This window comes from Charadrius vociferus, unplaced genomic scaffold (genome assembly GCF_000708025.1).
Source record: "Charadrius vociferus isolate BGI_N301 unplaced genomic scaffold, ASM70802v2 scaffold282, whole genome shotgun sequence".
In the NCBI taxonomy this organism is placed as follows: domain Eukaryota; kingdom Metazoa; phylum Chordata; class Aves; order Charadriiformes; family Charadriidae; genus Charadrius; species Charadrius vociferus.
This window is the reverse complement of record NW_009647731.1, coordinates 421,346-443,144: the sequence shown is the minus strand read 5'-3', so window position 1 is coordinate 443,144 and position 21,799 is coordinate 421,346. Positions and strand designations below refer to the sequence as shown.

The 21,799-nt window shown below is 36.2% G+C and overlaps 1 protein-coding gene across 2 annotated transcripts in view; it reads left to right on the top strand.

The window, feature by feature from the left end:
• Nucleotides 1-21,443, top strand: part of DICER1 (dicer 1, ribonuclease type III) — a 46,097-nt gene extending 24,654 nt beyond the window's left edge. The window contains exons 15-28 of one of the 2 annotated variants that reach the window (XM_009881522.1): nt 145-284; nt 2,697-2,876; nt 3,715-3,928; nt 4,287-4,440; nt 7,356-7,538; nt 7,858-7,963; nt 8,061-8,236; nt 8,537-9,320; nt 10,534-10,689; nt 14,547-15,429; nt 17,444-17,712; nt 20,017-20,179; nt 20,266-20,341; nt 20,622-21,443. In XM_009881522.1, coding sequence (XP_009879824.1) covers nt 145-284; nt 2,697-2,876; nt 3,715-3,928; nt 4,287-4,440; nt 7,356-7,538; nt 7,858-7,963; nt 8,061-8,236; nt 8,537-9,320; nt 10,534-10,689; nt 14,547-15,429; nt 17,444-17,712; nt 20,017-20,179; nt 20,266-20,341; nt 20,622-20,787 — 3,650 coding nt within the window. In that variant the 3' untranslated portion in view covers nt 20,788-21,443. The remainder of the gene's footprint in view (nt 1-144; nt 285-2,696; nt 2,877-3,714; nt 3,929-4,286; nt 4,441-7,355; nt 7,539-7,857; nt 7,964-8,060; nt 8,237-8,536; nt 9,321-10,533; nt 10,690-14,546; nt 15,430-17,443; nt 17,713-20,016; nt 20,180-20,265; nt 20,342-20,621) is intronic. The other variant, XM_009881523.1, reaches the window with a different exon arrangement.
• Nucleotides 21,444-21,799: the final 356 nt, after the last annotated feature.

Below are 21,799 nucleotides of genomic sequence, written 5' to 3'. Positions count from 1 at the left end.
TAGCTTTGCAGTAGTAAGTGTATTTTGAAAACTTATGTGAGGTGTTTTCATGAGCAGTGAATCACATCTACTGCATAGCATCCAAAGGAACCAAGACTTGATTGTTCCTAATGCTGTTTCTTTGTACTCTTTCATAATATTCAGGTGAACTGGATGATCATTTGATGCCAGTTGGTAAAGAAACGGTTAAATACGAGGAGGAGCTTGATTTACATGATGAAGAAGAAACCAATGTTCCAGGAAGGCCAGGCTCTACAAAACGAAGACAGTGCTATCCTAAAGCTGTTAGTATCACTCACTGCTCTCCGTATCTCCGATCAAATGCTTTATGTACTGATAAGAAGACAAAATAACCAACTCTTACATGATATGAATCTCTTACAACACTTCTTGCATTTATAGTGGACATATTTTGCAGTTTTAACTGTATGGCAACTTGCACTATTACCTGAATGAGCTTATGCAACCGTATGCTTTGGAAGCATGCCTGTAGTTCAAAGAATGTACACTTGCTATAAAGCTTGTTGACTGTATTTGCCTTTTACAGAAATAACTGGAAGGAAATCCTGTCCTACCTTAATAATCTGTAAAAAATGTAGGTTCTCTGGTAAATATACTAGAGCAAAGGAAGAATTACTGGCTTTCTAGACAAATAATTGAAGACTGAAGGAGATGCCCAGGGGGTCAAAGTTATCTGCCAGGTGCTAAACACAGAAATTTTTCTTTTTTTTTCCTATACTTGGTTTAGTTTGGTGACTTTATTGGTCAAACACAGAATTTCATAATTTACGGTTTAAATCTTAGAATATCAAATAAGTATACTTCTAATATTTTTTACTTTTAAAATAGTTCTAAATATTATACTTAATACGCTAAAGGGATCACATAAGATACTTACTATAGCTCTGCATTATTAAGGTACTTATCCATAGATCTGTTACAACAGGTTTCAGCCACCTCAGTTTGTAGTATTGGACTTAGCTATTATTTATTGGGGGAACGTCAAATACTTTAAAGGTAAGAGAAAATGGAGAAAGGAAACTATATCAGAGTATTTTGCAACTACTCTGGAACCTTCCTTCTTCCTCTGCAATTGTTACAGGTTCCGTCTAAGGCCCTTTGGATAGGACAGGTAACTCGTTCAGAATAGATGGCATAGTAGCTTCTGATAGTCTTTGCATTTCACGAAGACACCGATAGCCTTTGGTCTCCTGTAGGAATCTCAGCATTACACTCACAGTAGTAGGCTGCAGTGCTGCGTTGTACATTCGTGTGCAGCCTTAGTTATGGCGATAGCCCTTAAGTAATTCCATTCTTGGCATCCTCCACATGCCCCGGTTTTATTAGCAGTTTAAATAATTGGTTATTAGGAAACCTTGGGAAAGGGTACCATGGCATTACAGGGTATGTTACAGAGGGAATGACAGATGAGAAAACCTTTTTCTTGCAATACTTCACAAACAGTTTGAATCTTTGCACAGTGTTTCTTGGTGCTTCTTGTTACAAGTGCCTTTCTCAGTCCTCTTACCTCGCTAGTGATTTTTGGAATAGGGGTGACTCACAAAATGCACGATTATGGTATCTCTCATTCAGAGGAGTTGATTAGTCAAGTGATGCATCATTCTTGGTTATTTTTTTAATACAGAATCCAAGAATACTTTCCCTTGCTTTTCTCCCAACTTTTCACATCTGGAAAAGAAGCTTTGGCAAATGTTTAAGGTCTACAAGATTCTCTTGGGCTTAATATAGTTATTAAACTTATGAGTAATTTTCCATTAAGCCAAGGATGTTTTGCTACAGTATAACTTTAAAATCCAGGACTACATGTATTGCAATTTATTTTTAGATAAACAGGAGGATCATTTTTGAGACCTACAAAGTAATGAACTCCTACCAAACATAAAGCATGGCTTCGTAAGGTCTATGACAAACATTAGCAGCAGAGTTAAAAGTACTTGTGGCTGGTGTGGGTATTCACATCTGCAAGCCAGAATTGTTATTAGGAATCTTCTATAATGTAGTGCCTGGGCAAAGGGGCAGTGTATTGAATGTTGTTTGTGTATTTGTCCTAAGTGTATAAAGAATATTTTTGATACTTTTAAACAGTTCTGGGGAAAAGAATCCATGTTAATGAAGCTGTAAGTTCAGCCAAGCTTATATGAAAATTGAATTACTGGGATGTAGTTTTTTCTGTGTGTGCCTGTTTTTCTTTCTCTTTTTTTTTGTTTTGTTTTGTTCCTTTTACTGTTAAGGTCAAAGAACCTTGGATATAAAGTGTGCTCCAGAGTTACTGGCTGAATATGAATATTGACATCAGAACTTCAGTTGTGTTTATGGTGAAGTGCTGTCTGTGTTCTACAGTTAGACTTGCATTTTTAACACAAGGGGGATATGGAGGAAGTTTTAGGGATGTAATGGAAGTTTCCTCTTGGCAAACAGGAAGATCTCAGAGTATCGTGCTCCCCTGATGCAAGTGTTTGGACAGATCTCATGGCTGCCAGGCCAGGCTGCTGATCAAACGTTTTTGCTTAAGAAAGAAAAAAAATTACTTAAGTCCAGATTAATTTCTTTTTTATTCCTCATTTTTAGCAATACCTTTCCAAATAAACATGTGACAGCTTGTTCAAAGAATAGTGTTTAGGTAAATTTTGCTGATTTTTATCATGTTAATGCTTGCTTTCTTTTTTTGTTTTTAGATTCCAGAATGTTTGAGGGATAGTTATCCCAAACCTGATCAGCCCTGTTACTTGTATGTAATAGGAATGGTGTTAACGACTCCTCTACCTGATGAGCTGAACTTCAGGAGACGAAAGCTGTATCCTCCTGAGGACACAACAAGATGTTTTGGTATATTGACAGCCAAACCTATACCTCAGGTAATGAATCTAGCTCCTTTCCTTACTCTGAATGCCCTGTAACTTGTTATTTTCCACTTACTCCCCACCCCCAGACTGAAGAGTTGGAAATGACCATAAGTGCTGCTTGTACAAGTAACCTCCAGAAAATAAGCAATGATATCCATCCAGTCCAGTCACCACTGCATTTTCTTTCTTTAGTGATGGAACAATCTGTTCTATTTTTGCTGAACTGTTGTTTTACAACTTTACTTTTTATTGTTTTGCAGTGGTAAATTCAAACTGTTCCTCCTTTTTTTGTATGAGATATGATGGGAGAGGTCTATCGGCTACAGAGATGGCCTGCAGCACTACCTTATCTATATGAGAGCTATAGTAACAGGTCCTCTCAGCATTCCTAGTCTGCAGCAGCAGAAAAAGTGGGCCATCGTCATTAAAACTGGCAGCTCTTGCTTAGGAAAATTTTTAATAGACAGACATTTTCTGTGGATGAGACTCAGCTGAGGAAGATTTTTTTTCCAAATTATATTTTCTATTGTCTTCAGAAGAAAACATTTCAGCAATATTGCTGGGTTTCACATTTTTTCCTTGGTAATGAAGACTTCACTTGGAACTTCCATTTTTACTTCATCTTATATAAAGAGAAAAGCTGTAAAACACAAAAATAACTATTTTAAAAAAACCAACATTTTTTTATGCCTTCAAAATTGCATGTGTAATTGAAGGTCAGAATTCTAATCCAGTTTGCTGTGGGGTCAGGCAAGTGCTACCTCAGCATCTGAACTAAATAAGCAGTACTTTGTGGAGGTATCCTATTCTGGATTTTCTCTCTTGATTTCTTTTGATTTTTCTTGTTTAGATTCCTCACTTTCCTGTGTATACTCGCTCTGGAGAGGTTACAATATCTATTGAGCTTAAGAAATCTGGTTTTACTCTGTCTCTGCAAATGCTTGAGCTGATAACCCGACTCCACCAGTACATTTTTTCACATATTCTTCGTCTTGAGAAACCTGCACTAGAGTTCAAACCCACAGAAGCTGACTCAGCCTATTGTGTTCTACCTCTTAATGTTGGTAAGAATAGAGTTCTTGTTTTTTAAATACTCACTTTGAATTCCTTTAGCAACATTCTTGTTAATCTTTATTTTTCATACTACCATATGTGGTAGTATGAAAATTTGCCAGTTGTATTTTTATTACTACTTCACAATTCCAAATTAGTATTTAGTTGGCGATGTGGGTTGATTTATAGTAGGTTTCAGCTGACTCCATAAGGGCCTAAAATCGTATATATGCCTCCTTTTAAACATTTTGGAAATAATCAAATGTGTGTATAGAATAAAAAAAAACTTGGTAATTTACAACTTCCCAGAAAAGTTCAACCTGGAAAATTCTCTCCTAAATAACTGAGTTATGCATTTTCCTTTTTAAGTTGATGACTCCAGCACTTTGGACATTGACTTTAAGTTTATGGAAGACATTGAGAAATCTGAGGCACGTACAGGCATTCCCAGTACACAATATACAAAAGAAATGCCTTTTATTTTCAAGTTAGAAGATTACCAGGATGCGGTTATCATTCCACGGTGAGTACCGTATACATACTTTACATATGTACCTATTCTGTTTATACAAACACTTGTAATAAGGGGATGTTAGTATCTGCCATACAGTTGCTTGTAAGAAATGTATGCTATTAATCTGAAGGTATCTAGTGGGGTCTCAAATAATTTTTAAGATATTTTTTAGTCAATAGTTAATTTTATATAGTAGCATTTAAGTGTTTAGGCCTCCCAAGACTCATTACCTTCTTATGAGGAATAGGAGAGTTCATCACAAAATTTATGTAGTATTCTGTTAAAACGTTGTGACTTCACCAAGACCTGCCCTACTGAAACCAATTTTAATTTGGAACATTGAGTGGGAATCCTGTTCTCTGATTACTGCTTATTCACACCAAAGGCCTGCTAAAGGAAGGTATGCTACTGGTAGAGGAAAAATTAACAAGTGGGGGGGAAAAAAAGTTAAAAGAATCTTTCTATTGAGTGGTATTTAGAGGAGAAATTTAGGTCATTTTATGTACTGGATATGCAGAGATCTTCCAGAATGGGTAGGTTTTCTGGAGACTTAATTCTTCCCTATGTCATGTTTGGCATGATGTGGAAAAAGAAAATGGACTGACTGGCTTGTGCTCGTACCTAGTATACTGTAAGCAATGGTAGTTGCAGAATATATATGAAAAGTAAATATTAATATTTTGTCTTAGTCTCATTTGTGTTAGAGTCTTTTTTTTTTTTTCTTTAAATGTCTTCCTACCTGTGCTGATAATTGCTGTGTTAAAAATGCTAGTGTGAAATGTGGTGATGGACCATCGCTGTGTATAAGTGTTACTTCATGCCCTCAGAGTTAACACTACAGAAGTAGCTCTTAGGTGGGTGTGAATTAGCTCAATTGCTGGACTTCAGTGACTAAACCAGTGTTATTCTCCCCCCTTCCCTCTCATATTTTTTTTTTTTTTTATTTGGGGGTGGGGCTGGAGTAGGTGGCTAAGTACATATCTTTTATGAGAATTATTATTGGCCATCTGATAATGTTCAGGCTTGGCAGAAGCCAAAAATTTTTAACCTTGTTTCATACATTAAGAAATGCATCCCAACTAAGAGGAAGTCAGGCAGAAACATCAGGAGGCCTGCATGGATGAACAAGGAGCTCCTGGACAAACTCAAATAGAAAAAAAGAGCCTACGTCAGGTGAAGCAAGGACAGGTAGCCTGGGAGGAATAGAGAGAAATTGTCTGAGCAGCCAGGGATCAGGTTAGGAAAGCGAAAGCCCAGATAGAATTAAATCTGGCCAGGGACATCAAGGGCAACAAGAAAAGCTTCTATAGTTATGTCGGTGACAAAAGGAAGATTAGAGAAAATGCGGGCCCTTTCCAGAAGGAAATGGAACACCTGATCACCCGGAATATGGACATGGCTGAGGTACTCAATGACTTTTTTGTCTCAGCCTTCACTGGTAAGCGCTCTAGCCGCACCACCCAAGTTGCAGAATGCAAAGGCAGTGACTGGGAGAATGAAGAACCACCCACTGTAGCAGAAAATCAGGTTCAACACCATCTAAGGAACCTGAAGGTACACAAGTCCATGGGACCTGATGACATACATCTGTGGGTCCTGAGGGAACTGGTGGATGAAGTTGCCAAGCTAATATCCATTGTATTTGAGAAGTTGTTGCAGTCTGGTGAAGTTCCTACTGACTGGAAAAGGGGAAGCATAACTCTCATTTTTAAAATGGAGAAAAAAGAAAACTACAGGCCAGTCAGTCTCACCTCTTTGCCCAGCAAGATCATGGAGCAGATCCTCCTGGAAACTATGCTAAGGCACATGGAAAATAAGGAGGTGGTCGGTGACAACCACCATGGCTTCACTGAGGGCAGATCATGCCCGACAGATTAGGTGGCCTCCTTGCTTATAAGCTCCTCAGGGGAAGCATAATAGAGTGACTGTGTAGTGATACAGTTCTGATTGAATTCTTCAGAATAGGCATGATTGTGAATAAGAAAATAAAAGATTTCTTGAAAGCTCCTTTAACCAATGTGTTCTTCAATGACGAAGTTCAGACAGCCTGGGAACATGGGTTTCTTGATTTTTTTCTCTTTGGACGAAAGCTAAAAAGACTCACTAATAGTGTGTTAATTTTATTTAGAGATGTCAATTTAGATATTTGAATAAAAGCTTAAAATGATATATGGAGCAGATCAAAGTATAAAATAAGCTAATATGCAAATCTAAATATTGGATCTTGATTTCATGATTTTTTAATTAGTATTATTATTATTTTCCTGTGCATGTTTATCACCGTAGTACCCGATGAACATCAGTAGCCACAGTAAAGGTGTTGCAGTATTCTAGCTTTATTTTTCTAACATTCTGCCTGTATTACAAGAACTGCGTTGTTCTTGGAAGGCTTCTCAGTTTACCTTAGTGGGTATTTAGGGGTTTGTATTTAACTTTATTTGGGGGATGGCTTGATTAAAATGCCAGTTTAGATGTGAAGTAGTACAATCTTTGTATACAATAGAACTCCATTTCTGCTGATTGTAGCACATAGGAGACTAAACATATAAAAGCCAAATTAGGAAGTTTGTTGGGTGTTTGGAATTAAGAAATTACCACCTCCAGTATTACCCTTGGAGGCTGTTGTCCAGAGCTTGATTTTGTATTAGATATTGAAGACATCCTGCATTTATTTTAAGTTTTTCTGTAAAGGAAATTTTGTAGATTATAGATAGACTTTATTCTTCTTTATCTTAGAGCACACTTCTCATCTAGTATTTGAGTTAGCTAAACGAATGGTTCCTACAACAAAAAACCCACCAACCAAAAACTTCAATTGAGCTATTTAACGGTTTATCGCCTGGTCACATTAGAACATAATAAATGAACTTAGCATAAACTTTACCCTAAGGCTGTAATGTGCCAAAATACTTCCTTTTTTTCAGGTATAGAAATTTTGATCAGCCTCATCGATTCTATGTAGCTGATGTATACACTGATCTTACTCCACTCAGTAAATTCCCTTCCCCTGAATATGAAACTTTTGCTGAATATTATAAAACAAAGTATAATCTTGACCTGACCAATCTCAACCAGCCACTGCTGGATGTGGACCACACATCTTCAAGGTAACAACAGTCATATTTGTGTCTGATGTTTGTAGTTTGACAATAAAGTGCCTTTTTTTTTTTTTTAAATTATGGGATAAAGATGAAAACTTGTATTTTCCAAAATAATTACTGATTTTTTTTTTTCTTGAGGGGTACTTCACTTATATTTTAGTAACTACAACTTAGGTCTATTGTTTTCTAGAGGTAACTGTGCTGTCACTTCACAGTGCATTAAGGTTAAATACTAAGAACAAGTCATCAGTTTAGAAAGTTCAGGCTAGTAAGTTCTATTCATTAATTATGTACTTACATTAAAGTATTTTCACGTGTTTTTTAGACTTAATCTTTTGACTCCTCGCCATTTGAACCAGAAGGGGAAAGCACTTCCTTTAAGCAGTGCTGAGAAGAGGAAAGCAAAGTGGGAAAGTTTGCAAAATAAGCAGGTAAAACATAAGTATCTAATTCCAGCTGTCTCTCTTAACAGTGATCTGACAACTACCTTTACAGGTAAAATTCTTTTCTTCCCCCTCCTCTCCCCAGATACTGGTTCCAGAGCTCTGTGCTATACATCCTATTCCAGCATCATTGTGGAGAAAAGCAGTTTGCCTGCCCAGCATACTTTATCGCCTGCACTGCCTTTTGACAGCAGAGGAACTAAGAGCTCAAACAGCCACAGATGCTGGTGTAGGGGTTAAATCACTTCCTGCAGATTTCAGGCATGTATTTTTTTCAAGATGGTTTTCCAATGAAGTCAGATATCATATTGAAAAATACAAGTGAAAACTTAACCATTATTGCATGAATTTAAAACTGATTCCTTTTGTTTCACTCATACCAGTTTTCAGTAAAGCATAGTGTGACAAGACTTGATTGGGAATGGTGAAGTTGGATGCTGCAGTTACTGTCCTTTTCAGAAGAACATGGCTTTTTTTTTTTAAACATGTATGTGCATATAGTCATCTTGTCTTGTGATAATATTTTTTTTTTGTTAACAAAATCAGTATGTGTCTTTACAGATATCCTAACTTGGACTTCGGATGGAAAAAGTCTATTGACAGCAAATCCTTCATCTCTATTCCTAACTCCTCTTTAGTAGAGAATGAAAATTACTGTAAGCACAGCACAATTGTAGTCCCTGAAAATGCTGCACATCAAGGTGCTAATAGAACCTCTTCTGCAGAAAACCATGACCAAATGTCTGTGAGTTACAGAACATTGCTCAATGAGTCACCCAGTAAACTCCAAATTGATGTCTCGGCAGAACTTGCAGCAATTAATGGTGTTTCTTATAATAAAAATCTTGCCAATGGCAATTGTGATTTAGTTAACAGAGACTTTTGCCAAGGAAATCAGCTGAATTACTGCAGGCAGGAAATACCTGTACAACCAACTACCTCATATCCCATTCAGAATTTATACAGCAGTGAGAACCAGCCCAAGCCCAGCAATGAATGTACTCTACTGAGTAATAAATACCTTGATGGAAATGCTAACAGATCTACCTCAGATGGATGCCCCAAAATGGCAGTGACCACCAGTACTTCAAAAGCTATTAATCTTTCAAAAGACAGAGCAGATTCTGAAAAGAACCCTTCCAGTGGGTACTCCTCAAAAACTCTCGGTCCTAATCCTGGTCTCATTCTTCAAGCTTTGACTCTTTCAAATGCTAGTGATGGATTTAACCTGGAGCGGCTAGAAATGCTTGGTGATTCATTTTTAAAGCATGCCATCACTACGTACTTGTTTTGCACTTACCCTGATGCTCATGAGGGACGGCTGTCATATATGAGAAGCAAAAAAGTAAGTAGTAACAATCCAATGATATTATGTAAAAAGCATGCTGTAACAAGCCATATATATATATAAATTTCACAAGAAGATTGAGTGGCAACAGGTTGACTTAATTCCACAGCCTTGCTGATTGTACATCGGGTAGCGTGCATATTAGGAATAAAAATACAGGACTACAGAATTAATGTTTCCATAACTGTGATTGATTGAAACTGTTTTTTGCTGTTTGAAATCGAAACCAGCTGATTACTAGCTTAAGAAAGGCCAGGACTGAACAGAAATAAAAATTATTTTTGAAGTATTTTAGAGTAAATGTAAACTGTAGTGAGCCAAGTCTTCAGTTCTGCTGCTGCTGTTTAAGTTCTGGAATAATCAATCCTGTGAAAGTCTGTTTTGTTTAGTTTTTTTTCCCCGCATAATGTGATAACTTGAATTAAATGCTAAGGATTTGGTTGTCTACCTCTAATAAAATGCATCAGTCTGAGAATTAAATGATTGAGTAGTTTAATCTTAGAAAATAAGGAGGGCTAAATAAATTGCACAGTTCAAATAAAGGAAGTGATTGAATGTCGAAGTTCAAATTTCAAGACTTGAAATATGGGAATTGTGTTTAAAATGAGAAATGAAGATCCAGGAGTTGATAGTTAAAAAGGAAAAGGAAGTGTGTTTGTATATGTGAGAGTACTTTTTTCACTTCCCTTTAAAATATTTGAGAGAATTTTAGAGGCTATCAAAATAACATCTGGATTATGACTTAATAAGATTTGTTATATGGAACTGTTTTAACACTTTCAGCTGCCAAGGTTTAGGTCAATCTACCCATAATAGCAATCATTTTTCATTCCAAATCTAGTCTGAATGTTGATTACTAATACTGGTAATTAATGACACTTGTACAGGTTATATTTACTATTATTTTAAAAGTGGCAATAATTTTATTTTGCAGAGATAATTTAATCTATCAGATTTCTTTAGCTGAAATTGTCACACCTAATATGCTTGGCCTTAAAAAAAAAATAATAATTTTTTTTTTTAAATCTGTACCTTGCTGTGAATGGATTGTACTATATTAAGCAAGCTGAACTCGCTTTTGAGAACTAGAGAAAATACATAATGGTATGAGATCTGGCTTGACACGTAAAATCGTTTTGTGCCTTTTGCATTTTAACCTATTTTTATGTAAATGTATGTCCAGAGGTTTATCAGAATGTTTTTCTTGAAGGTCAGCAACTGTAACTTGTATCGCCTTGGAAAAAAGAAAGGACTACCTAGTCGTATGGTGGTATCGATTTTTGATCCCCCAGTCAATTGGCTTCCTCCTGGTTACATAGTAAACCAGGACAAGAGCAACACTGATAAGTGGGAAAAAGATGAAATGGTAAGACTTTATTTAACTGTGTTGAGGAATTCTTATTTGTGTGTCCATATTCTTTCACCCCTACCTTCTCCCTCCTCCCAGCTATTTTGCTATGTTTTCAGAAAAAAAAAAGTAAATCTGTATTTTTTTTTTTTCCCTTCTAAAACTTCAATATAAGTTAGGGAAAATGAGAGGAAAACTGATCCTGTATAGAACCTGAAGTAAGGAAATTTACTGAGCATCATCCAATAATGAGTATATCTATTAATGGAAAAGCAGAGAAAACCTTTTTTTGTCTGTACTTAGCATGCTCTCAGGAGTTTTTCTGAAATTTGTCTTGGAAATTTTAAATGGAATTATCATTACTGGTTTTGCCATAGCATGTATAGGCAGAAGACGGTCTGCTTTTTGACAAATGAGTTCACCTTTATAGAATATATGAAAAGGAGTTTTGCTGATTTTCATAGTGCTGAGGCAGAACGAAGATTAGAACTGGCTTGGGAAAATGTTCAGTGTTCGTTGCTGTTAGCTACACTGAGAGCTACTTCTTATCCAAAATACAATGCTGGCTTAGACACCCTCGCTGTCTTAAAACCAAAAGGTTCAGAATGACAAATCTTCATGAGGAACGATTCAAAGTATTTTCTGACTAAACTCATTGTATGTCGAGCGTAAAAGTGCATGTATAAGAAATATCACTGATCACAGCAGTCAGTAACGTAATGTTTAAAAGTTTGAGACTGATTTGGAGGTCGGGGCAAGGGGGTGGAAGGATTTTTTCTTTTTCCCAGTCCTGAAGACCACATTTGGCTTGTGGAACCACCAGAGGGCACATGAGAGGACCGTTAGGTAAATGCACTGTGCAAATAAATGTTTATTGCAGAATAAAACAACTTGATTATTGTGGTTCTGTATTGTGCCAAGACTTCATTTCAAAGAGACTTACTGCTATACCTTTCAAAAAATAATATATCACATTTGGGACAGGAGCTAATCGTTGCTTTTAAAAAGCTTTCAGTTCTCTATAACTTTTCAGTAGCCTCTTCCTCTCTGTTAGTCACTGTTTATTTGTGAATAAAACACACAGTTTCAGATGAAAATGCAGACAGTGATGCAACTAAGAAGTGGGGCTTTCGTGCCAAGTAGATTTTTTTTTTGCCTGCTTAGGTAGATTTCATTCTCCATCCATGGCCTGATGGTGTATGACTGGGGCTAGAAGTCTCATATCATGATGACAAATTATTACTAAAAGATCCTAGTCAGATGTTGATATTGTGTGTGTGTGTGTGTTATCAAGCTTTATTAAGGGGAAACATCACCTTTCGATCATTTGATCAAATAGCTGATTTCCAAAAAGCATGGAAAAAAGCACTTACGTGTATTTATCTTCAGCTTGTAAGTGGCCATAACATTCAAAATCAATCAGATGTTCTTTAAGAAAAGGTTCTTTCTTCTGGGATTCATTGTTGACTTATTTTTGAAATGCTGTCTAATGATGAAAAAAATCAACTATCAGAATTGCTTCCTGGCTCCTTTACCTACTGTTCTTTCTCATCACTTAGAATTTCACTTTTTTTTTTTTTCAGACAAGAAGCGATGTGCAGGCAATGTTACTGTAGTTCAGGTAGCTGTCCTAATTAAAATTAATTTTATTTTAAGAAACTTGTGAATGAAATTGTAGTAAAAATGAAATTTATCATTTGTTAAATCTTTGAAAACATACACCGAAATCTGTTTTGAGTCGTCTGTGAGACGTGTCTCATTTAAAGAGTGTATTTTTGTTTCAGTGACAGATATCACAGGTGGTATGTAACAAGAAAAAAATCATCTCTAGGTCAGTTGAGGCTGGTTAAATTAGTCTTACTTTGACCATTGTACCGCTACTAGTATCTAAAATAACTATTTCGAATCAATTTTTGCTGTCTCTTTCTGATCAATTAAAGACACAGAAATCCATGCTGTGTCTATCTGAGACGGGTAATTACAGCAGCAGAAATTCTTTTGGCAAAATGTCTTAACTATGAATTTCTGTAGCCAGTTGTTTTTTTTCCTCTCGTTACTAAACCTGACTTAAGCCTGCTGCATCCTGATGAGGAACATTGTGATCTGTTTGATCCTTAGATAGTTTCAGGTCCTCTCTAGCGCACCTTACAGCCGCACACCTCTGGAGAGCTGTGCCTTTGGCCCAGAGGGGGAGGTCCCCTGTGGTGGCATCTGGTTCACAGATTTGCAAGATCAAGTGACCAAGACCTACAGTATGACATACATAGATTGAGGGCAGATAGAAGCTGTTTTACTTGATTCAAAATGGTGTTGCCTTTCAGGACCCAATCCAGAAAAGCACTTTGAATCTGATCTTGCTCCTATCAAATTCAGTGGCAGCATTCCCACTGACATCAGTGATGCTGGGCTGAGCCTGTGAATAGTCCTTTTGATCTTAGGAAGACTACTTGTGCATTTAGCTAATATGTTTAAGTGCTTTCCTGGATTGGGGCCATGGCAAATCGTACAGCATTGTACAGCGTGGGCATATCTGTGTTCAATTTGTAATTTACATCAGTCCATACCAATTTGCTCAATATGAGCAGGGAAAAGACATGAGACATCATTAGTTTTACTGTTGTGGGTATGTATGCAAGTATTAGGAAATTGGTGACAATTTTTAACTTTTCTCTTAGTTAGCTAAGGCTGTATGTGTAGCCTGAAAAAACCCAAAACTTTAAACAAATATGTACTTGTTAAAGGATAGGATTAGTACTAGTTGCCTTTGCATTGAGTTGTTATCCTACTTCATGATTTAATCTATATCTTCATATTCAGTTTAAAAACAAACAAACAACAAAACCAACAATATTACAGAAGGGTGCCATTTTTTATGCTTTTCCATTTTTAGACCTGCTATATTGAAATCCTGGTAATATTAAATGTATGACAAACTGGAGAGATGTCATATTTGTTAAAATTAAGATCCACAGTAAAACTTCATTCTTACAGACCAAAAACTTGCCTGTATCTAAGGTCTAATAAGCAGCAAGACCACTTACTGAATCCCCAACGCATGTAGTCAAGACTGCTGCCCAAATAAGCACTAGATTCTTGTCACCCAACTGGTATTAGACTCTTGGTTTTGATCTGTTATACAAAAATCACTTACACTGATTCACTAAACTTAGTTTCTACTGTTTTGCCAAGTAGACTGAATTAATTTGCAGGTGTGCTTGAGAGCATAGATAAATGTATTTTGCTGCTTAAAGTGATGATTATTGAAAACAAGGGGGTAAAGATGTTCTTACGGTTGTTTCATTGAATGCGTTTTCAGTTTGTGTGTCCCAAAACTGAGACTACTGTGATTGTGACTACAGTAAACTCTGCAAGCGCCTTAGTATTTACCACAGAAGGATGTAGAAAGAATCTTCAAAACTACATTGATTAAACATTTTAATAGCCTGCCTTAGCAGCTGGAGAGGATACATGCAAAACTTTGTTGTACTTCTCTAAATTTGTTAATTTAGAATTCTTTTGATTACTCTAACGTGCAAGTGTATAACGTTTAGTGGTTTTAAAATTAATTGTGTGTGCATCTCATTTAAGTATTAGCATGAGTTCCTATGAAATGCAGCATGTGTTAGATATATAACATATGCTACTATAGGTTAGTAATAAAGGTTTTGTATTCAAGGCAATTATTCTAGTCTTAGAACGCTAGTGTTAATTGAGGTTGTATTGTGCACCTGGTCAGACAATGTAATTAGGAACATTAATTTAAAAATCAATCTTACTATTAGCAGACACTACTCAAATCTTATTCTTCTGACAGTTCTGGAATAAAAGTTTCTCATTTCCTGCTTCAGTACCATATTTTTTATGTTCTTTCATAGGCAAAGGAGAACTTGTTGGCTAATGGTAAACTTGATGATAATGATGATGATGAAGAGGAGGAAGACCTAATGTGGAGGTTACCCAAGGAAGAAAACGACTTTGAAGATGATTTTCTGGAGTATGATCAGGAGCATATCAAATTCATTGATAATATGTTAATGGGATCAGGGGCTTTTGTGAAGAAAATTTCTCTCTCACACTTTTCAACCACTGATTCAAACTATGAATGGAAAGCGCCCAAAAAGTCATCCCTGGGTAACGTCCAGTTTTCATCAGATTTTGATGATTTTGACTATAGCTCTTGGGATGCTATGTGCTATCTGGATCCTAGCAAGGCCGTTGAAGAGGATGATTTTGTAGTGGGCTTCTGGAATCCGTCAGAAGAAAACTGTGGTGTTGATGCAGGAAAACAGTCGATCTCCTACGACTTGCATACAGAGCAGTGTATTGCTGACAAAAGCATCGCAGACTGTGTGGAAGCCCTGTTGGGCTGCTATCTGACCAGCTGTGGTGAAAGAGCTGCTCAGCTTTTCCTGTGTTCATTGGGGCTGAAGGTGCTCCCTGTAATTAAAAAGACTGATTGGGAAGGCGCTTTGTGTGCTACCAGAGAGAATTGTAACAGTGAGCAGAAAAATCTTTCACCAAATTCTGTTTCTGCTTCTGTAGCTAATTCAGAGCCTTCTCTGTATAAAGACCTGGAGTATGGCTGTTTGAAGATTCCACCGAGGTGTATGTTTGATCACCCAGATGCTGAAAAAACCCTAAATCACCTTATTTCTGGTTTTGAAAACTTTGAGAAGAAAATAAACTACAGTTTTAAGAACAAGGCGTATCTTCTTCAGGCATTTACTCATGCCTCGTACCATTATAATACCATTACTGGTAAGTTGTCTTAAAAATGTGTTGTAAATGCAAGAGAAGCAGTATGTGTTGTGTAGTAGTCTTTTTTTTTTTTAGACATCACATTACTTTAAGAAGTCAGTAGTCTCTGAATACAGTCTTAGACAAGAATATCTTGCCCCTTATCTAGAGAGGGATACTTGCTGAAGCTGTATCTCAGTATTTATTCATATTTCACACTTGATAAAGATACAAGTTTTACTGAAGCCTAACCAAGATTTTGGAAAGGGCAGCATTTTTCATTGCTGCTGTATCACTAGTTATATATGACTGATATTAGATCCTCATTTACCTGAAAGAAGTTCTTGTAGAACTCTAGAAAATTGCAGCGTAGTTCTAGAAGTAGCGATCATGTTTTGCAAATATATTTAGCAAATTTGTCCTATAATCTAATCCCAAGAGTATTACCCTTTGACTGTACTTCTGAAGATCAGAAGTAGACTATACAACTTTTATTAGCTGAATATCTAGGATAGCAAAACATAGAGACTTCCGTTTGAAGTTGTGAATTGGAAGGCTTAATTTAAGTCTAGGCATTTTATTGAGTAAATATTTAAAGTCACAGTTTGAAGCAATTTACTAAATCAGACTAAATATTAATTTCAGCTTAACTGCTTAATGTTTCTATACATGAATCTCAAAGGATTTTACAGCGGTACAAATTTGTATTTCTGTAATCTTCTTGAATTACTTTTGCCTATACAGATTAATTTAGTATTTGTTCATTCTAAAACTTTAAATATTTTCCTATGATAATATGCAATTAAAAACAAACCATGGTAAAATTCCAGCCCTATTTGAAGTGAATGGCAAATTCCTGTGCAGTCAGCAGTCTGAATTTTTCCCCGTAGTGAATTGGTTCCTTATTCCAAGGAGTAAGAAAGCTCTGCTTTAATTAAAGAAATAAGTCATTTTGAAATGTTAGTACATTGAGAAACAGTTCTGACAAAACACTGAAACGCTCCTTTGGTTTTTCATTCTAGGTAATACTAGCCACATACATATTTACTTTTTACAAATATTTCACAAAACATATAGAAGGTGGATGATTGCTTTCTAGGTACATACTAACAAACAGAAACCTTGAGGCGTAGTGTCTAGATGAAAGTACGTTGTTTGTTGCAGAAACTTTTTGATGCCATTTCTAATTACCAAGTAAGACAACTGTGAATTGCTGTTACCTGTAACTTTTTCTCTTAAAGGAGGTGCTAGCAGTTGAGATCTGGCAGCATCTTAGGTGCAGCTGCTATAAAAGCAACTTAGTACTAGCCATTTCACTCTCATGTTACTTTTGTAGTAATTGTGTTTTCCTTCCTTCTCTACCCACATATCCCTGTTAACTTTCAAGAGGTTTTTTTGCTTTTGTTTGTATTCTGAAAGTAGACCTCTGTAGCTCTCCATTCCTGTGTCCCCCGTCAATTTTCCAAACAGCGAAGGCTTGGCAATTTTAGTTTCCCGTTTAAAAGACCCATTCTGAATGGGAATCTTTGTTCAAAGCTTTTTGAGAAATCTAAATGTGTGGCAAATTAGATGAAAAATCTCAGATTGTATGTTATATGTCTTGCTTATAATACATTGATTTCTTTTTTTTTTTTTTTTTGAGGTTTAATTATTGCTGTTGTCAGATCAGCCTGCTGGTGGAATCTCTTGATTTTACTTTTTTTATATTTCTCAGTACAATGTGAAAATCCTGAGTAAAAGCATTAATTTATTATAAACACAAGTGTGTTGCTAGTTTGACAAATTAACATTTGGTTCAAAAGTGGCTTTATTATCAGATATAACTTCTATTTTTTCTGATTTTTTAATTCAGTAATAATCTCTTTAAAAACAAAGATACCTGTTTTAAAAACCAGATTGTCTTCTCTGAGCATTGGTTAGTTTGTGGAATTTACGTGGCAGTGTACCAAACCTCTTATCCAGAAAGGCCTGGAAAGAATGTGTGTGTTAAACTTAATTGTGGTGTTGTACATTCTTTTATTTCCAATGCTTTAAGATTGTTACCAGCGCTTAGAATTCCTGGGAGATGCAATTTTGGACTACCTCATAACCAAGCACCTTTATGAAGACCCACGGCAACACTCTCCAGGAGTTCTTACTGACCTACGATCTGCTCTAGTCAATAATACCATTTTTGCATCATTAGCTGTAAAGTATGACTACCATAAGTACTTCAAAGCTGTCTCTCCTGAACTGTTTCATGTTATTGATGACTTTGTGCAGTTTCAAATGGAAAAGAACGAAATGCAAGGAATGGATTCTGAGGTTAGTGGAAGTAGAAGAAATGTGTGTTCAGTATCTGCTTTGAAGCATGTCGCTGGATTTCTTAGCGTGATGCAAGTCACATAATGCTGACTCGGGACGGGATATCCATGCAACATCATGAGCAGTACTACCTTGGCACAATGCTGGGATTATTTAATGTAGCATACTGACAGAGATTTCCACTGGTTTTCTTCTGATGTTTTCTGCTGGAGCAGGTGTCACTGCACTGTACTCGTGTCTTTGATATGCTCCTAAAGGTTCTGTATCTGCTAACCAGGGAAGCATTACACGCGTCTTTCAAATAAGCTACTTGAAAAAGAGTTTGACTGGAGACCTGCAAACACAGATCATATCTGTGCTGTGCAGGAAAGCTAATGATAATGAACATCTGTTTGCTGCAAAACAGACTAAAACTAACTCATTTAGATAAGCTGTTCAGAAAATGTATGAGAGCCGGGGCCTTGTCAGTCAAATTCTAATCAGGCTCCTCAAAGAGATGGACTTTCTCATTACCCTTTCTTTAAAAGCGTTATCCAGTAGATATCCCTAGTAGTTTGTCTTCTGAAAAACTGACCAATCTCCTAGAAAATATTCTGTCTGAGGGTACTCCAGCACTAAAACATGTTCTCTTTGTCTTTAGTAATTTCTTCTTTCTGATAAACAATTTAAAAGCCTGGGAATCAAAATACTTCAGTTACGTGTATGTGTTTACAGCCTTTGCACTTTGTTGCAGCGTCAAATCCGTATGTTTTATGCGAAGATTCAGAAAACACTGACTAGAAATTTGTCACTGAAATTCAGATAATATAAATTATTTTACATCAAAGGATCAAACTCTTATCTGTCTCGTTTTCTTCAAAATATGAGCAAAAAAGCTAAAAAACTTATTTTAAGAGCTCACAGTAGTGACTTTTAGCTTTGTTCAGCTTTTGCTAGTATGCAGAAGGATTGCCTGGAAACTTCCATAAAGTTGCAACCGAATTGTGTGATAGCTGTTTCAAATAAAATTCTTGTTTCACTCTCCCTACGCCTGCTCCCTATCTTGGTCTGGCACTGAATTACTGAAACTCTTATTTCATCAGAGTTAATGCAAGAGTCTTTGTTTCGGCAGTTCATGCCAGCTAGACTGGTTTCCATGTGTGTCTCCACGTCATCTGCTTTTCTTTTTTTCAAATTGCACTCCTGAAACATCTGTTGTCCCTTGCCTTATAGCTCTTAGTTTCTCTCTCCTTCTGTTATTTCAGTATAACTCAAAAGTGCTTCAGTTTGCACTGGGTATGAAATATGGTATTCAAAACAGTTGAATTTGTTTTTTAACGTCAAAATTCCCGTTTGGAGTGTGTACACATCAGGTCTGACTTCTTGTTTGATTTATTTTAGGTAGAAATATTGGGTGGGACTAGTTTATAAAGTATTATGGTGACTCTTAAGAGGACTGAATCGGGTATAAAACCCCAAATAGGGGCCAAATGGAGCTGCTGGGGGAAAAGAGCAACAGAAACCTACTTCTCTTTAGGCAGGGGAGAGTAATGGTCAAAAACTTTGTTTTCAGGTTACTTTGTTTGGACTTAGGTGAATGTATATTGTATGTATTTGAGGTGGTTTTAGTAAAGGACTAGATTAACGCAAGACCCTTAAGACATATAATGAAAGTTTAGAGAATAGAATGTTGTCTTAAATTAGTAGCATAGAAGAAAACACTGCCTGCTACATTTAAAAAATACCTAAGTGTGCCTGTTGGTTCTGTCTGATGTTGCTGGTTATCACTTATTAATGGCTTATTTTAGTAATGTTTGTTTCACGCTTGTCTTGTGGGGTAAATGAGGTAAGGAAAGGTACAGCCGACTTTAATCCAGAGATTGGACTTACAGATTTTTACAGTCTCCTTCTAGGAGATGTTTAATGTATGAACTCTTCCTTTGTTGTGAGTAGCTTTCTAGTATTAACTGATAGAGCCAAGTCTGTTTCTTATTGGGAAAAACAGACCCGTGGTGAAATCCTACAGAATTATTACAGGAGGAATTCACAAGGCGTATAAGCTCTCTGTATACACTGGTGTTGGGGATTTTTTTCACATTTGAAAAATGATATATCCAGCAACTTGGTTTCATTGGGGAATAAAGGAAAAAATTCACTGTGGAAAGTTGTCAATGAAAAACTTGAAGGAAGCAGCTCAGGATAGGATGTAAGAGAGTTTACGTTTCTGAGGAGCTTTGTTTTATTTTAAAAGAAGCAATTGTTTCTCTCTTTTCTCCTCCCCTTCTCTTTCACTTCCCCCCCTCGGCTTTTTTTAATTGCAAACAGCTCAGAAGATCTGAAGAAGATGAAGAAAAAGAGGAAGACATTGAAGTACCAAAGGCCATGGGGGATATATTTGAGTCCCTTGCTGGTGCCATTTATATGGATAGTGGAATGTCTTTGGAAATGGTTTGGCAAGTGTACTATCCAATGATGAGGCCATTAATAGGTATTGTCAGCTTTCAGAAAAAAAAATTAATAATTAAGTGCCATCTGCTATGAAGAGAACAAAGCTAATTTTTTTTTTTTTAATAGAAAAATTTTCTGCTAATGTGCCCCGTTCCCCAGTGCGAGAGCTGCTGGAGATGGAGCCAGAGACAGCCAAATTTAGGTAAGAACACGCTTGCTTTGGTACACGCTGCCATGAAAAGTTTTTAAGCTGTGCTTCATAAACTACTGAGGATTTTTAAATGTCCTGACTTACTTTTAATTTCTTTTGCACTAAGCAGCTAGTACGATTGTTCTGTTTACTGTTATTTGTTTTCCTTGCATAACTTTCTGAGGAAAGTAATGATTTCTGTTTAACTATTCTACTTTAACGTCTGTAGAAAAGAGAACATTTCGCATTAACTTGCCTAGGCAGTAAGTAATTCTTGTGTGTATTTTTGCAGTCCTGCAGAAAGAACTTACGATGGAAAGGTCAGAGTAACAGTGGAAGTTGTAGGAAAGGGAAAGTTTAAAGGTGTTGGCAGAAGCTACAGGATTGCCAAATCTGCAGCTGCGAGAAGAGCACTACGAAGCCTCAAAGCAAATCAACCTCAGGTCCCAAACAGCTGAGACTCCTCTTAAAAATAAATAAAATGGGGGAAAAAAAACACATACAAATAAAGCAAATTTTTAAAAATGTTGATGTTGAGAGAAACAAATTGGAAGACAATTTAAAGTTTGTTTGATAACAGAATAGATAACAAAACATTTAACATGTATAAAATTTTGGAACTAATTGTAGTTATAGTTTTTTGCGCAAACACAATCTTGTCTTCTTTCCTCACTTCTGCTTTGTTTAATCACGAGAGTGCTTTAATGATGACGTTTAGCAAGTGTTCAGAATAATTGTTGTCAGGTCTTTTTGGTTTACTTTTATTGTCAGTACAGCTTTGCTTAGTGTTAGAAGGCCAGGGAGCTTATGCCTAATGCAGTTGCTAGATTTATATATAGTAATCTTGAAATTCTTCAATCTGTGCACTAGTGCCAGTCATAAACCAGTTGATGAACTGTACTGGATGATTGGGTATAAGAAAGAATAAGTGTGCCAGTATTCTCCTTTTTCTTTTTCTTTTCTTTTTGTTTCTCTCCATGTCATCTTTTGACATTAAGATGGCATTCCCAATCATTATTGCACTTATTTGTTAGGGACAGATTTTAATTGAAATAGCTGGCATGCTGGTAGAATGAAACTTCAGTTTCCTGATGCCACACAGTCTTGCATAAAAAAAGGTTCTTGCCTTAAAAGTAAATAAACCCTCGTTAATAGTCTTTAATTTCTGATCTTTTTTGGAACAAACTGTTTTACATTCCCTTGATTTTGTTATGCATTTTACAATGATACAGCTCTATATTTACAGTACAACTCATTACTATAGCTGTGACTTATTACAGGATTATAATAGAAATTGTATTCATATATATGTAATTAGGTTATTTTAAACAATTCTGAGGAGGTGGTTAGTCGACAGTTTTTTTATACCATAAGCAAAATATGGTCTTTGGCTAAAATTCCAATTTTACACAAACCTGCAAGCTAGATAGTTCCAATACTGGAAACAGTACTGAATAATTGCACAGTGCA